At 38.4% G+C, this 17,179-nt stretch overlaps 3 protein-coding genes across 5 annotated transcripts in view; 2 read left to right on the forward strand and 1 right to left on the reverse strand.

Moving 5' to 3' along the window:
* The window catches only part of LOC131306415 (uncharacterized), a 41,291-nt gene that overhangs the window by 22,513 nt on the left and 1,599 nt on the right, over positions 1-17,179 (forward strand). The gene's annotated exons all lie outside the window — the stretch shown is intronic.
* Positions 3,463-6,571, reverse strand: LOC131306417 (uncharacterized). Of its 2 annotated transcripts, XM_058332641.1 has the most exons (3): positions 6,537-6,571; positions 5,493-6,209; positions 3,463-3,808 (listed from the first exon to the last, which is right to left on the reverse strand). In XM_058332641.1, the coding sequence occupies exon 2, from the start codon at positions 6,015-6,017 to the stop codon at positions 5,499-5,501; it is 519 nt and encodes a 172-aa protein (XP_058188624.1). In that variant the 5' UTR covers positions 6,018-6,209; positions 6,537-6,571; the 3' UTR covers positions 3,463-3,808; positions 5,493-5,498. The 2 variants fall into 2 exon arrangements, with proteins under 2 accessions (XP_058188624.1, XP_058188623.1); XM_058332640.1 differs by lacking the exon at positions 3,463-3,808 and having other exon boundaries at positions 5,402-6,209; positions 6,537-6,569.
* Positions 12,922-14,847, forward strand: LOC131306418 (uncharacterized). Its single transcript, XM_058332642.1, has 2 exons — positions 12,922-13,033; positions 13,785-14,847. The coding sequence occupies exon 2, from the start codon at positions 14,219-14,221 to the stop codon at positions 14,564-14,566; it is 348 nt and encodes a 115-aa protein (XP_058188625.1). The 5' UTR covers positions 12,922-13,033; positions 13,785-14,218; the 3' UTR covers positions 14,567-14,847.

A 17,179-nucleotide genomic window follows, 5' to 3' on the forward strand; every position in this document is an offset into this window, starting at 1 on the left:
TCCAGAAAGTACCAAAAGGACAACTGTCAACCGAACCACTACAAGAACCGCTAGCAGAGATACTACTTGAAAATCCTTTACCAATGGCTGACCAAGGAAATAGGGTGGAGGAACTTAGGCACAATATGACTGCCTTAAACGCTCAACTCAAGCAATCTATCACCAATGTGGATGCCCAACTCAAAGCTTCCGCCACTGCCATGTCGAAAGACATGCTTATGATGATGGAGAGTATGCAAGAGATCAACGATAAGATACAGGCCAAGACTCCCCCACAACCTGAACAACTCAAAGAAGAAGTACCAGCTGCAGATCCTAACTTGGTTGCCTTCATGGCTAAGATTGGTAAATTGGAGGAGTCCATTCAGAAAATTGAAAAACTAGGAAAAGGGGAAATAGACATGAGCAGGCTGTGCTTATTCCCAAATGCCAAGCTACCCGAAAAATTCAAAGGTATCGACTTCGCAAAGTTTGATGGCACGACCGACGCAAAAGCTCATCTTCAAAGGTATGTTGGATCCCTCACAATGCGAGGAATTGAGGGGGGATGCTATAGCACAGTTGTTTCATGAATCCTTGAATGACCACAAGGGAGATAAGATAAACCACCGTAGAAGGCAGCGATAAGCGATATAGGACCAGTGACATGTGAAGTCATTGGTCCAAATGATTGGAAAGGACCAGTGACATGTAAAGTCATTGGACCAAATGGACTGCTCGGCAATAAGGGTGCCGAACAGGGAAAAGAACCCATGGTACGAGGGACCATGGTATAGATATGATAATGACAGTCGCTGTGCAAGATGATGGTCGGTGGTATGGACTAGAGACATGGGGTTCACTGGTCTAGGGAGACTGTGTGGGCTCTAGGCCCAGTAAACATGAGAAGATGTTGGACCAGTAAACCTGCGAAGTTTATGGTCCAAAAGGATGAACCAGTGAAATGTGAAGTCACAAGTCCATGTAGTTTGTTCGGCAAAAGAGCCGAACAGGAGAAGAGCTCCTAAGAAGACATTAGTCCAAGTAGTTGATAAAGGAACAGTGACATGTGATGTCACTGGTCCAGGCAGTCAGTTCGGCAATAAAATAGCCGAATAAGGAGAGAACTCCAATTGAGTGTTGGAGCAGTGAGAATACTCTAGGAGGTTCCAGGACAGTGGTGTTCCGTAAAGGAATGAGATCTCGAGAATATAGGGTCTAGGAAATATACCCAACGAGAATAGGATGTTCCGCCAGTTATGAAAAAGAGTCCTAAAAGAGCTAAACTGATAAGGAAACGAGAATCCAAGATATCATGAGTTTTCTATACGAGATAGGAATCCTAGGACAGCAGAGATGCTTGGGCAGTAAACATCTATGAATCTATAAATACGAGATAAACCTAGAGGTAAAAAGTACGCAATACACAGCACTTTGCATTATACGAGTTTCCTACGATAATTAGGGTAGAACTGGACAGGTACGCACTTTGCACTTTGCAATACGCAGTAGGGATATTGGAGTAGTGAGAGAAGACGGGGCCAAGAATCCTCAAATCCCTAGCGGGAATCGACACGCTCTTGATGATCATACTCTTGTTGCACTTGATCAGTTCTGACTTCCCCAACCGGTCGAACCGCATCCACAGCCTCGGCCCGCCGGCCTTCTTCTACGGTTCCAACACCCCCCCCCCCCCACCCCCCACAGCCGACACCATCGCCACCGCAATCGGGTTGTTCACAGACACCATCGCAGCAAGGGCCATGACCTCGATCGTCAGTGGCTCTGCCGACTTCTTTGGACGGCAGTGGCTATTCGTCCAGCGGAAGGAGAAAGGCCCCTTCCCCATATCCTCCCTCTCTCCCCTCTCTAACGCCTTGGTGTTTTCTCGATCGGAAAAACTAAAGATTCTCGATCAGAAAAACTAAAGAAACTGACGGGGAGGGAGACCGACGGCACACGAGGCCCATCCCAGGCCCGTACAGATGATCCGAAAGGTAATTCAGTAAACTAACATAATGAACTCTCTTTCCAAAACTCATAACAAAGAGAGAAAATTAAGGAAACTAAAACAACGAACTGCCTTCCCAATATGATGACATATAGCATCGACTGATGAGAAAGGTTTTAGTGAATACTGAATAACCTTTCAACCAAAAACCCCATTGTCGGTCGAACTGGCTGAGGTAATAGCTCAGCAAGTAAACTCGTCTTGGGCTTAACCACTGCAGCTGTTTGGCTCAGAACTGAAACATGAGTGGCCCTGTGTGTCAATTAATTAGATAGATATTCCTTGTGCAAATCCTACAACACTTCCTAATGTCTTGTTCAAGTTACAATGTAAAAACATCCAACCAAAAAATAACATAATTTCGCTGCAACATCACCACAAACAATAACAATAGTATTGGTAGCAACAATGATAGCTCTTCAATCTGCCCCTTATCCCGAGTCTCCTATTTTGTGGTTACTTATACTGTGAATATGGGTTAGCATAAATGAGTGAAAGCTGAAAGCTAGTAGAATGTGAAACTGATTTGAGGGAAGAGTTGGAGGCAGATGTCCATGTTGTAGCGTGGAATTTCATATAGGGGGGCAGTGGTGGGTTCTTCCATTCTACACAATTTTCTCAGAAAGGAAAGGAAACCACTCTTCACTGTTGGAGCCAAATGATCAGTGTTTGCATTGCAGAGACATGTATCAAGATTCTTAGTTGCATAGAATCTTTTCTAAGTACTAAGTACTTCTATCAACATAAGTAGAGAACATTGAATTGAATTACATATGAAAGTACTGCAACTCATGAAAGCCCCAAAAATGCCCCCAGGTTGTCCCAAGCATACTTGAATGGTACTTGCAATAGGGAAGAAATCAAGTTATACTTCAAAACTTCGCAGTCAATGGAACAATTTGAAACACTTACTTACCACATTTTACTGGTACAAAAAAGGTCAACAACAAACAAACAAAAATAAAGACAAGTCTGCCCAAAGAAAAAATGAAACATTATTAAAAATACCAGCTTAGAAAAAATGAAACATTATTGACAAATGACACATACAATCCTTTTAATCGGTACTAGGAAAATCTACCTCGGGCCGTCGTCTATTGTGATAATAGAGAGCATTTACAGACACTTTTTCCCCTCTATTTCATAACTATTTACAAATACTTGATGCATATTGAATCCAAATAAACCTCGAGTAGCAGGATTGATGCAATATAACTTGATTCACCTAGACCACAATCAATGAAACCACGACGACGAACAGACACCAGGCAAAATATCTCTAGGCCAATGTACATCCGCTTGACCAAATGTAATGAATCAAAATAGAATGTCGGTATTAGACTTATGCACAAAATACATGATTCGCAAAGAAGTCATAGATGTTGCCATGTTGGCCACACAAAACTTTTTGCGGAGGAAAATGAGCAAACAAATTAGACTTCAATATTTCTGAAGGTAAATAAATCAAGACATTGGTCAATCAGGTCCACAATCACTAAAGGTGAAGAAATCAAGAATCCATCAGAAAACTATATAGTGTATAAGACACCAACGAAAATTTACCCCTTTTCACATCTGTTGGTCATAATCAAACACCAATTCTAAACAGGACTGTACCTGTCCATAGGCACCAGCAATGAACAACAAAATCACAAACTAAAAAACCAACGAAGGAAGCTAGCGTTAGCAGGACGAGTAGGGTACTTGACACACACAGTAGAAGGAAGCTAGCAATATCCCAGCACCTCACACTCAGCAAAAGCCTCGTCACATCTGGTTGTTTCTTACTCTATAGCTCCGACACGCAAGTGTAGAGCCCTGAGATTGTTTCACAAAAAGGAAGACCAAGTAAGAGCCCAACATCTATTACTGTATATCTGTATATGCGCATCACTCATCTATCTGCATATTTCAAGCTTCCATGTGCTTGTGCATATCAAGATGAACAATTCAATACTCGAAATCAGGGACAATCCCAAGGAGCGGCGGTTATGAGCAACAACCCAAACAATAGAAATACCCTTTATAAAAAACTGGTATTACCCATGATAATGTTCATATCATTTAGGTTCACCTACATGCCCCGTGACAATCTATGTTGGCAACTATATAGGCCATATGTACATTTATCACCCCCTACTTAAACTTCTTCGTGCGACTATGATCAGAGCCAATATGACAATTTTTTTGATGGGATATATTTGATGAGAGTGAAGATAAATAATAAGGAAATAATGGAGTCGCATTTGCAAACATGAGATCTCAAGGATATCATCACGCGGAAACAATAGAGAAAGTTCATTGACAAAATAAGTAAGATTTGTGCTCACTTCCCTCTTTCCTACCCACTTTCTCACTCCCTACCATTTGCACAGCAACCAAAACAATTCTGGTTCAACCATTTCTCCCCCTTTGTGAAGGAATAAGAGGTGAGTCACCCAACCGAATCAAGCATAAGTTACAAGCTACTGCCCAAAAAAATTGTAAGTACAAAGATATCCAATGTGACTCAACCCCTACCCAGTTCATTGGCAAATGCCAATATGATTAGGCTCACCTTCAAAGCAGTTCTATTATCTATTACGTATTACCAACATGCCCTGAACGGCAATAGAAAATGATATTATTGCATATTTCTAACCATATTAAGAGTTGGAATGCCAATCCAAGTCAGTGATGCCCCTCTTCTCTGAAATCATTCCGTCTAATTCTTTCCTACTATTCCTATTATCATATGCTGGTATGCTACCATAACAACTACGAAAAAAATTACAGGGTGACCTAAAAACGAAGGATGATCACACTAACAAAATGCAAATGAAAGCAACAGAGGTCACCTTCTCAGTTGCATTTGATACAACCAAAAACAATAACAGAGAAAAATGAAATATGGTCTCATCTTATGGTCAAATTCAGCCATCTAAAGAACTATTGGTATAATAATAGTTATAGGTTCAGCACCAGACTTTTCAGTTTTAGAAGGGGGATTTCCGTCTGCCTCTAGTTTTTTAGGTGCTCCACCTACATGGCAAGCCCAGAAAACGTGAGAATTCATTCCCACCAAGTTGCTCGGTTCAGTCATTTCTTGTTTAAGAAAGCAACAATGTGACAACCGACAAGAATTTAGTACCGGAGATCTAAAGTCTAAAAAGGGGAAGTTAGTGGGCTTGGAATATTGGGAAGGTGATGGATGTTGAGCTAGTTGAGTGATGATGGGTTTTATTGTGATAACGAACACTTTTTTCCCCTCTTTTTCATAACTATTTTCAAATACTTGATGCATATTGTATTGAAATAAACCTCGAGTAGCAGGATTGATGCAATATAACTTATTCACCTAGACCACGATCAATGAAACCACGACGACTAACAGACACCAGGCAAAATATCTCAAGGCCAATGTACAGCCGCTTGACCAGAATCAAAATAGCATTTTTATTAGACTTATGCACAAAATACATGATTCACAAAGGAGTCTGACATGTTGGCCACACAACTTTACCTACAATCACTGAACATCTCCCATGGCATTCCAATTTTTAATCCTGCAGAAATCCCTCACGGCTTCAACTTCGTCGGGGTCACTCCCGGGCGCCATCACCAGCCTTGCAACAACAACATGCTTTATCCACAGGAAGGCAGCATCTGAGACATTTGCAACAGCTACAGCAGGAGCCCGTCGGAGAGCAGCCACCTCCTCCAATATGGCCAACTGATCCTGTTTTTTCAATCCTTCCTCGACAAAAACCCGCTCGTTGGCCGCCTTCAATTCCTCATCGGCTTTCATCTGCTTAACGATCAGGGTTTCGAATTCCTCACCAATATCGACGTACTCATCTCGTGTAAACACCGCACCAACGACCTTGAAGCGTTCATGGAGCCGAGATACATCCGTTTTTGCAGCGGAGGTTTTTTTCTTCGCGTTCTTGAGCGCCGTCCTCAGGGTTTTGAGGTTAAGTTCCCTCGTGGCTTCACTTCCGACCAACTGTTTCAACTTCTGAGGAGTGGGAATGGGGACGGTCGACATTTTCTGAGGGAGGAGAGATCTGAGAGGGAAGGGAGAAGATGTGCACACGTTTCGAGGGCTTTAGGTGGAGTATATATAGTACTCTATAGCCGATCCTCCTCCGTTGGATTAACTAAATGGACGGTATAGATGTTAAGTTTAGCAATCCGCGTGAAAGGTTTATAACCAATAATATTCTGCCACGTAACTAATCTGACTTGTTCGGCTAAATAAGCCAAGTGTCTTATTTTTTTGTCCTTATTCAATTTTTTTTTGTATTTATTAACTTTTCATTAATTTATTTGAGAATTATTGCATCTTCATGACGAGAGGAATCTAAAAAATAAAAAATTATGATAGAAATCTTAATTTTTTTTAAATAAAGACGAAAGAATTGATTTATTGGCTTTTTTTTGTCTTTATTTAAAAAAATTAGGTTTCGATCAAAATTTTTACTTCTTAGATACCTTTTGTCATGATGATACAATAATCCCCAAAAAATTGACAAAAAAAAAAGTCAATTGACTTATTTAGCCGAACGGGATCAAGAATTGCCGATCAGTATTTACATTGTCAAGATACTTTACATAGAATCCTTTCTATGCAAAGAACACCGCACCTAAAAAATGAACTTTAAAAAATGTAAGTAATGTTAAGTTTAAAAATTATGTGTTTACGTAAATAATTTTTTTATTAATATGGATCTTATTTGATAAATTTTATTAAGATCTTATAAACGGTGCAACAAAAATTAAAAATTTATTTTTTATTTTTATTATATTTAAATTTTAAATTACCTTCAACCTAAGTAGAGAACATTGAATTGAATTATACATGTACAAAAGTACAGCAACTCCTGAAAGCCCCAAAATTGCCCCTAGTTTGTCGAGTCCAGATCCCCAGTCCGAGCGGACAGGGGTCTGTCCCACCCTTAATCCCTCCTTGTCCAGTCTTAAGAGTAAGTTTACCAGTTATCATATAGAAATGCTAGTGAATAGTGCAATTTTTTCATTTTACTTACTCACATCTCTTTTAACACCACATTAATACTATCTGTTTTATCTATTCTTTATTAAAATATCATTCTTTTTCTTTTTCTTTTTTCTTTTATTGTTCTTCTTCCTCCCCCTTTGGGCTTGAAGCCCACAGGCTTATATATGTCTATATATACATGTCTATATACGTATATACATGAACAAACCTATTTTCATTTTCTCAGCCATTTTTTTGCTACCCATGTTGACTGGTGTCTTGCCGAAATTGGGCAATTCTTGGTGGGCGAGATTAAAGGAGGATGTCTTGGTCGACAAAATTGAAGTCAATTGATCGTTCCAAATCGAAGCCTTTCTTCGTTCGTTCCAGTACCATTTCTTTCTTCGGTGGAGAGAGAGCGGGGGGGGGGGGGGGGGGGGAGAATTAAAAAAATGGGAACCGGGTGAACAGTCGTACGGTAGAAGAAGCGAACAACTGTAGCCGAAGGAATTCTACCGTGTGGTTTACCTATGCTACTGCAGGTGAAAATTTCTCTCTTTGGTTAGCTAGAATAGCTTTTTCGATTGTTTTCCTCAGCTGGTAAACTTGCTCTAAATAGGAGTGCTAAGATTGGACTAAATACAAAAGGGAAAATATATCGGGCCATATTAGGTGGAAAATCCCAAGTTTTCCACCACCACCAATTGTGTGCCTCACAGTACATATAGGGCCCGATTGGATGTTGTATATGTTTTGGGTATATTATTTATGAAGGGGATAAGATAGTAAAAAGTATTAGTTAAAAAAAGAGGGCTCACATTGATGTGACATTTATAGAGGGTGTATTAAAAAGTAGATGGTTTGGATGATGTATTAGAGAAGGGGGATAAAATATTACTTGGTTTGGCTGGAGGATAAATTCGGAGCATAAGGAAGGTTGTATGATGTAAAAAGTTATCAAATGACTTATTTGCCCTTATGCAGTATGAAATTAGATTATTGATTATATAATAACAAATCTCAATAAAATTAATTACTTTTTCACAATTTAAGGATTAATAATTTAGTTCAAAAATAAAATAATTAATTTAATACTTATAAAAAATAAAAAATATCATTTTTAATTGTTTCTAATTCATTTTATGTTTTGTTTACTTATATAATTGCAAAACCTAATGTATTTAAATACATTTTGACAATTTCAAGCTATAATAATTTATTTCACTCATGAATTAAACATTTTAAACATTTAAAATATAAATATCATTTTTTTTAAAAAAATTAATGACTTGTTTCAATTTTGTATCTGGGCTAAATAATGTGTTTTTAATTGGGCTTGTGTTTGCTGTTTTTCATATGTTGGGCCTTTTAAAAGACAACACGTATATATACCTATATATTGGACCACCCACCGACCTTCTCTATACAGTCTATAGAGAGTCTCTCTCTCTCTCGTATCTCCCATGGGTCTGGTTCGTTCTCTCCCTCTCTCCGATCATCTCTCTGTCTCTCTTCTCTGTGTCCAACTCTTTCTCTCTCTTATTGAATTTGGGGTTTTTGAAATTTGGGGTTTCAAATTCGAAATTGGTGGTTTCAGTCTTGCAGTGGCGGTGGCGGTTTGTGGTGGTTCTGATGGTTTGTGTGTGTGTTTCTGTGTAGTTGGTGGTGGTGATCTCCTCGTCTTCTTCTTCCTCTTTGTTAGCAGAGAGAGAGAGAGCCGTTGGGGAGGGGATGAGGAGGGTTGTTTTGGTCAAAAAGTAGGTGAATTAGGCCGGATAAATTATGGAGAGCTCAAGGGGTGGCAATAATTTAACACCTCTCCCGCCGGATTGAGGTGTATTCTCGAAGAAGGGGGACTGAACAATAGGTGAAAATTGGGTTGCCAAACCCAACTAAAACTGTCCCATCACCCCTAAACCGGGTGTATTCCACAATACACCCACCCAAAGTTGCATCCGATCGGCCCCATATTGTAGTAATATGAACTGTTCATTTTGTAGGGCTCGTAGAGTAGTATATGTTCACAAAAAATAAGTTTTATCAGGCATGGATAGGTGTATAAAAAATCAAAGTTTGGTTTAAAAAATCGATGGTAGATAAGTTTAAAGTTAAACTATCCATAACCGTCTATTTTATAAACTAAAATATTATTTTTGATATACCTATCGATATCTGATAAATATGATTTTTTGTGTCAATGTATTACTTTGCGGACCTTATAAGATGAATGATTCAGATTACTAAAAAAATTGCATGGTGAAACCCACAAATGCATGGTGAAAAGAATTTTAACTCGTCAAACGTTGCCCCGTATATTGAATTTTACAATGGCAGTTAGTCACCACCTTCTCACTACACCCGCTACAATATGCTTTGATTGCTTTCCATCCTTCCATCCCTTCCTCTTCTCCTCTCCTTCAATTCTACGCCATCCACCACCATGGAGGGATAGCCGGGAGGACTTTGGAGGGAGAGGGTTTTGACAGCATGGGAGGAGGGGATGTTGGAAATAAGTGAATTGAAAATTGACTCCAGAATAAGTCATTAAATTTGGTTGTAAGGATAAATAAATATATTTGGAGTGATTGAAACTATTTAGTTTGCCGCTGAACCGGACCGAGCGTGACAACAGGTTCCTAGAATTCTAAGGCTTAAAGTTTGGAGGAAACTTACAGTAATTAAATTAATTAATTACTTTTCAAAAAGCTTTTTGAATTGATTTTAATGTTGGTTCATAAACTAACATGTAGCAAACTACCTAGAAGTGCCAATGCTTCATTTTCCGTGGCAACTTTCTTTATGAATGTGTCTCTTGGAAAATGAAGTGGTGTGTTAGTTCGGCATTGATAATTCCGGACAGTGGTGTCTCTCAGGCCAAGACCACTTCGAATAATTGCGTCTTTTTCCTAACACTATTTCGAACAGTCACCATTCCTCTTTGTGTTGGGGTGCCTACTTCTCTACGGGGCGGCTCATAAATGTTGGAGGCCGGAAGCGAAACTCTTGAATGAGGCTTCCTTTTCATACAAAAGTAGTCTACAAAAAATCTCATAAAAAAAATCATTACAAACGATTTACCATTAAAAATAGAAACATATTCCTACAATTATCCCAAAAAAAAATGCAACTATTACAATAATACCTCAAAATCCATCATTTGAAAAGTCTTCTCGCATTTTTTGCTACAAACGTTACCCCATTCTCTTGAATTTAACTTAAATCTAGGAGTTTTGTCCTTATTCGAATTTTTTTCATATTTGTTAGTTTTGCATAAAATTTTTGTGGGTTATTGATTTGTTTCGACGAGAGGAATCAAAAAAGTGATTTTTTTTTACTTTTACCCAAGTATTTTGAGAAATACTCACTTTTTAATCAAAAATCTTTTTAGTCAAAAAATGACATTTTTGCGCTAAAAAGTGGTTATTTATCAAAATACTTAGGTAAAAGTAAAAAAAAAATTAGTTTTTCTATTCCTCTTGTCGAGACGAATCAATTACTCACAAAACTCTCAAATTTAAGTTAAGTTTAAATTAAGTTCAAGAGAAGCAACGTTTCTTTCTTTCTTTTTGGATCGGCTCATGTATTCTTCTGTCCCTTAAACTGGCGTTTCTTTTTTCTTATTTTTTGATTGCCCTAGTGTTTCTAATGGCCTATTTTGTTGCTCCTAAATTTTAATTGAGCCTATTTGTGTAAAAGAGGTTTAATGCAAAAAAAAAAAAAAAGGGCCATACATACACATATATATATAGGGATCCTAGAATTTTGGGGCCCTCATTTTTAACATTTTTTGGTGGCCCGAAGCCCGTGCTTCTCCCGCCTATACCATTAGCCGGCCCTGCTTCTCTATAAATAGGACTCATCTCCTCTCATTTCAGTTACGAAAATTCTTGCATTCATAGTATACGTATTCTAAGAGAGTTCTGCACAATTTCTTGGTTCGCTTGTTGAACAGGTTGTAGTGCTACTTCTGTTTCTTTGAAAATCGGGTAAATCCTAGGAGGCAAATGTTCAAGAGATCTGTAAGCACCAGTGTGGGGGACGTATTTGCATTAAGGATATAATATTTATTCATAAAAATACTAGCCTCGATTGCCAATTTTCGGACTTGCCTGAAATTAGTTCAGTAAATTTCTAATCTTATCTATTTTTGATGTGTTAGAATTTGTTATTTCCAGAGATAAACGAATTCTTGTTCCAACAGGGGAAAAATGAGAAACAAAAAGACAACCGACTTGATGAAAGTGAAGATAAATTTACGTAATAAGGAAAGAAAGGAGTCGCTACGATGCTATCTGTCAGCATGAGATCTCAAGGATATCGATCATCACGAGGAACCAATAGAGAAAGTTATTGACAAAATAATACTCCCTCCGTCCCTTTTTAAGTGTGTTACGTCGTAACTCCAACTTATTAAAAAGACATCATTATTATATTTTTTACATTGATTTTTTCCTTCATTTTCCTTACTTATTCATCATCATTACACTTTTACTCACTAACTTTTTAAAATAAAATCTACTTTTAGGGACAAAATAGATAATGCACTGACTTTTACCTACTAACTTTACAAAATGCACACTTATTAAAGGATAGCATCAAATGAAATATTAAACTCTAAATAAGAGACGGAAGTAAGATTTGTGCTCCCTTCCTTCCCCTCTTTCCTACCCACTTTCTCTCTCCCCACCATTTGCACGGTAACCAAAACAATTCTCAGCTGCATTTGATACAACCAAAAGCAATAGAAGAGAAAAGAAATGTGGTCTCACCTGGTCAAATTCAACCATCTAAAGAACTATTGGTATACCGTATAGTTATTTATAGGTTCAGCACCGGACTTTTCTGTTTTGGAAGGGGGGTTTCCGTCTGCCTCTGGTTTTTTAGGTGCCCCACCTCCATGGCAAGCCCAGAAAACTTGAGATTTCACTCCAAGTTTGCTCGGTTCAGTTTCTTGTTTAAGAAAGCAAAACAAATTCGGACCGATACAAACTTTATCCGACCGTTGCGATTACTTGGGCCACACTTCAAATTGGGCTGCAGGCAAACATTGTGCATATGAGAAACCGTTTGTCTTTTTATGCTATTTTATTTATATCTTTCGAGAAATTGGAAAAATGCACAAAAGTTTGACTTCCTCAACTTGCTCCGGTTATGTTGAAACAAATTAACATTACACTTTTTAGTTTTATATTTTGTTTCATTTGTTTACCTTATATTTTTCACTATCGTAAATCGATTTTATTTACATTTTAAATTTAATATTCATATAAATAGACACAGACCTTTGCGTGCATTAGAATGCAAACAACGCTAAATATTGATATTTTCTTTCGAACTATATTTCGCACATTGATGTTTCATTTGGACTTGGGTTTCGAATGAGCGCAAAAACGCCAATGGATTTTTACCCCTATCAACTAGGGTTTGCTCATCCAATGTGATTATTTTTTCTCCATGCATCTAATGGGAAACGAGAAGAGGGAGTGAGAGAGAGTGGGTCCCCCATCTCCTTGGTCAGATTAATCGGTTGAGTTCTCTCCGTGGGTACCCAGAGGTGCTACCGGTACAGATTTCATATCTGTACCGGTGAGTGCATATCCCTTTTAAGTCCGTTTTGGATTTTCAAAAAATGATCGGAGCCGTTCATTTTGTTTAAAATATTTTATTTATGGATCCTATTAAAAATAAGTTCAATCCGGTATCAATTAGGATGTGTACGAAACGTCCAACTTTGTCTAGGAATTCAAGCTTGAATTCTAAAGCAAAGTTGGAAGTTTAGTAAACATTCTTATCGATACTGGATTGAGCTTGTTTTTTGAAAGAACCATTGGCAAAGTATTTTAAATAAAATAAGTGACTCCGATCATTTATTTGAGATCCGAAACAGGCCCAAAAAACGTATGTACATGATGTATGTACATAAACATATGTACTCATAGACTTTCCGTAGCAAAAAATTGGTCCGGATCCGCGTTTCAGCCTAATTACTCCTACTATAATTTAGCCCTAATTTCCCAAATCGAGCAAACCTCATCGCAGCTTGTGAGCGACGAGACAACCAACAGGTTCCTCTCTCGATCTCTCTCTCTCTCTAGAGATCGCTCGATCGCTCGATCTCTCTCTCTCTCTGTTCGTTGCACACATTTACCATTTTTTTTTTGGGTTTGGGGCCTAAAAACGGTGTGGCCCTGAACAACCTCGGCTTCCTTCTTTGTGATTGGGATTTTTGACGAAAGACTGCAGCTTGAAAATTCTTCCAAATGTTTTCCTTCTGTTGATGTTTACAGTAAAAGACATACATACTCCTTTTGATGGGAATTAACCCATTCATGATTCCTAGTTACTTATATACCTGGAAAAGGATTTTAGTTTTTTATTTTCTTTTCTTGAGAGAGTAAATGTCAGAGACTAAATTTTGTTAGTGCAACAGAATGTGTTGTTGCATTCTCAGCTGGGAAAATCTTTATATAAGGAGGTTCCGTAAATAAAGTTTACGGAGGCCAATCTCGGCTGTCCAAAAGTGTTTTGGACGTTGCAAATTAAAGACAACGTTGCAGATTAAAGACAACGATTAATGGTCAGAAATGTTTATTAGCGGTCAAAAATTAAAAACATATCTGATTGCCGAATTGGATCGCACATTTCTCGTGAAGAGCTTGTTCACGGAGGTTAAGACAATCTCTTCTCAGTTACTGTAAAATAAAAAATGTTATCTTTAAGCTTGAGAGATTCCACTTGTTTGTAGCAAGCACCCCTCTCTTTTTTGCATATCAACTGGTTCTTAATAAGTATGTTGGTTATCACTCTTTGCTGCAGCGCCACATCCCTCTCACATGGGGAAACGAGTGAGGCAATCCTCTTCCTATCCTAACCACCAGGTGAACTCTGTTTAGTGGACTTTCATTTCACATTTAACAATCCCCAGGCACGCTGGTATAAGATATTAACGAGAATAACACAATGCTTGATATGCATTGAGGTCTGTTTGGTGGGGTCCTGCTGAAAATACGGGACGTTGAATTATTTCATGTATTTCGTTGGAACTAATTCACCCTATTTTTGTGGTTGATTGTCGGTAGAGGGATGGTGAGCATTTGTAGGATTGAATAAGCCAGCTGCCGGATGGAATTCTTGCCCACATTTTTTCTCTCCTGGAACTTAGAGAAGCAGGAAGAAGCAGTGTGCTTTCACATAGATGGAGAGATTTGTGGAAATTCTCCACTAGTTTGAATTTTATCAAGTTGGTTGGAATGCTAGCCACGAGGGAACTTACTCTCAAAAACCTGAGGTTGGAGCTCACGGGCGCCGAGAAAAAAAGCTCCGCTGCAAAAATGGCTTTATCACAGTTCCGGGGACCCTTCAAGGTAGTTGGTTCGGTGTTTACAAAGGATGAGTATGCCAAAGTTGGTATGCAACTTCATAGTCTGGCCTGTAAAGCGACCGAAGCTGATGAGAAATTGAAGGTGCTCAAGGAGTCGATTGCTTCGGAGGAAGCAAAAAAAGCACAGGAAAAGTTCGAAATTTGGTTGGAGGAGACTGCTGGCAAAGCGGCTCGTAGTGTAGCTGTTTCAAATGCTTCATATGCCGAGTTCCTTTAATGCACGGCAAATTACTAAAATTGGATTATAGCGTATTGGTTTTACTGTTGTTTCTGTCTTGTACGCTGACCTGGTATTCTAGATCATTTCGATATCTGGCAAACCTTTGTTTGTTAAGATGCCAGAACTTCATTTTGAAGTTTGGTTCCCCGTATCGGTTGGAACCAAGAATCTTCTTGGTTCCTTTTGTATTGGCAATTGTAATGGCGACGCTTCCTTCTTGGATATTTTTAATTTTCTAGTAGTATTTTTATATGTTAGATAAGTTGTTCTTTTTGGAAGCTGGGTTCTTGAACATCACGATGTGAACTTTTCCAAAAGAGTGTTTAACTTTTCACAACTTCCATGACTTCGCTCATCCCAAAAATAATTGCTGGTAAGGCAAGTATACAGGAAACTATCTGCGTTCAAGGAAACTATTGATGCATAGCATGCAAATAATGAAAAGGGAAAATCTGATTATTTTGTAACTTTAGTTAGTGTTGTGTCAGTATAAACCTATGAATAAAATTTGTTTAAGGTCAGAAGAAAATTGTCCAGTGCCCCGTAAATGAGTGCTAGCGAGAGCTAATATATTGCTATGTCTTGTAGTCTTGAGATGCAAATTTGATGAATCCAACACCCAATGCTTGTTCTTAGCCTACCTAGACTAGCACCGTGTGAGGAGACAGAGTTTTATGGTTTGCATAAAACTCACCGGATTTAATGGGAAGTGGGCAGCGTGGGAATCTTTGGGGCACTGAATAATCTATCGGATTTAACACATTCAGCCGCACAATAGCAGATGAGTTCGAACAAGACGTGGTAGTTTCAGTTTACGTAATGCACATATGTATGTTTGTTAGATTCGTTCTCTAACCACTACACTGAAGTGTACTAGTTCCAAAATCCCTAGCTCTGCCTCCTGGACTGTTAGAAGGATTTTTTGACCAAGACCAAGAGTGCAACCTTGGATTAAATATGTGGTTGGGAATGGGCGTGATGGTTTTCTGTGGTGGCATAACTGGCATCCTCTTGGTCCTTTGTTTCACAGATATGATAATCGTTTTTAAGGCATGCTTGGGAAGGTATTTGTCTGCTAAGGTGGAATGTGGGTTCGCCACTTCGCTGCTTTGCTATAAATTTTTGAATTGCAGAAAGTTGGGAAAACTAGGACAGAGTTTGATGATTTTAGGCTGACAACATTTTGCCCAAAAAGTGTTTCGTTAAATTTTGCCTTCATGTTTAGATAATGGTGTGTGTTTGACGTGTCTAATTTACTCTACAATTGTACGCTTTGGTTTATTCTACTCCCGTTGCGTGTTAGTTGAAATTCAGTCACCCGTGTATAATGATCTGTTACATAAAAGCACCATTTTATGCTCTAGTATCTTGCATGTCTGAGCTTATTCAACCACAGTTTGCAACAGTATGGTTCACTTGGTTAATAGTTACAAAGCTAATGGATGCATACATAAAGTCCAACTTTCTTTTATATCCAAAGGACCAAAGGTAAGTTCCAAGCTTTTAAGAACTTTTGAATGGACATACTTGGTGGTTGTTGCCGTTGGTGGTGTAAACATGGATGATATGTTTGTTTAGAGATTGTGTTTAAGAATGTCTATTAGAATTGCCTATTAGATGTGCTTCCAGCAAGCCAGTTTTTTACTTTTGCATAAAAAAGCAGTTGCTGATGACATGTGATACAATTGTCTGACTTATTCGCAGTGTCTATTAGAGTGTGTTGTCTCTGTGTGTGTGTGTGTGTGTGTGTTTGACTTTATACCGAACTAAATAAAAAAGAAACGGGCAGCACTGTTGAAGACGATATACTTGTGGATGAAGTAGAGTCATTGATGATTTTGAGTTGGGACAAGATGAAGTTGAAATCAAAGATAATGCCAATAGGCAGAAATTGAGAAGACAAAGTGCTCAATACAAGGTCTGTATTTGGACCTCATTCTGGAAACATTTGAATCAATTAAAATTTTGCGGCTTTAGTTTTTTATGTTCGGAGATTTGGAGAACTTAATAATTTGTTGATTATACAAAAGTTGAGGCCTATATATTCTGTGTTAGGCGTTAGCCCATGGTTCTGTTGTTTCAGAATACTTCCCACATGAATAAGACTTATGATCTGTTTGTGGTGGGTTCAACTATGAGTAAATACTCTTTTTTCTAGTACTCTTTTCTGTTCTTGCAAGGTCAGACATCCTCATTGCTTCGTATTTAAATCTACTAGTTTCAAGTCAAGGCTCCAGATTTTGAAGTACTAATCTTGGTTGGAGTAGGATTATACACAAGTTTTTTGTGAACCCATGTAAACTTTTGCTGCCGTAGGAGGTAGATTCTGTTGTGTAGATGCCTAACCCTAGCAGGGGAGGTGATTCGTTTCTTTCCTATTCTATTCTCGGCCCTGAATCCATTTACCGTACAACTTATTCCTAACAACCAAAACCTGCAATGAAACGAAATTACTGTTCTCCTGTTGCTGGTCACTTTGATTGTCAGATTTCTTCTATACGCATTGGTATTTGATTTTTTGGGGGTTCTAATGGTAGATTCAACTGTGGAATCCATGCCATATGGGAAAAAGTTTGCTGGTTTTGGATATTGATTACACCCTGTTTGATC

Source organism: Rhododendron vialii, chromosome 11a (genome assembly GCF_030253575.1).
Source record: "Rhododendron vialii isolate Sample 1 chromosome 11a, ASM3025357v1".
In the NCBI taxonomy this organism is placed as follows: domain Eukaryota; kingdom Viridiplantae; phylum Streptophyta; class Magnoliopsida; order Ericales; family Ericaceae; genus Rhododendron; species Rhododendron vialii.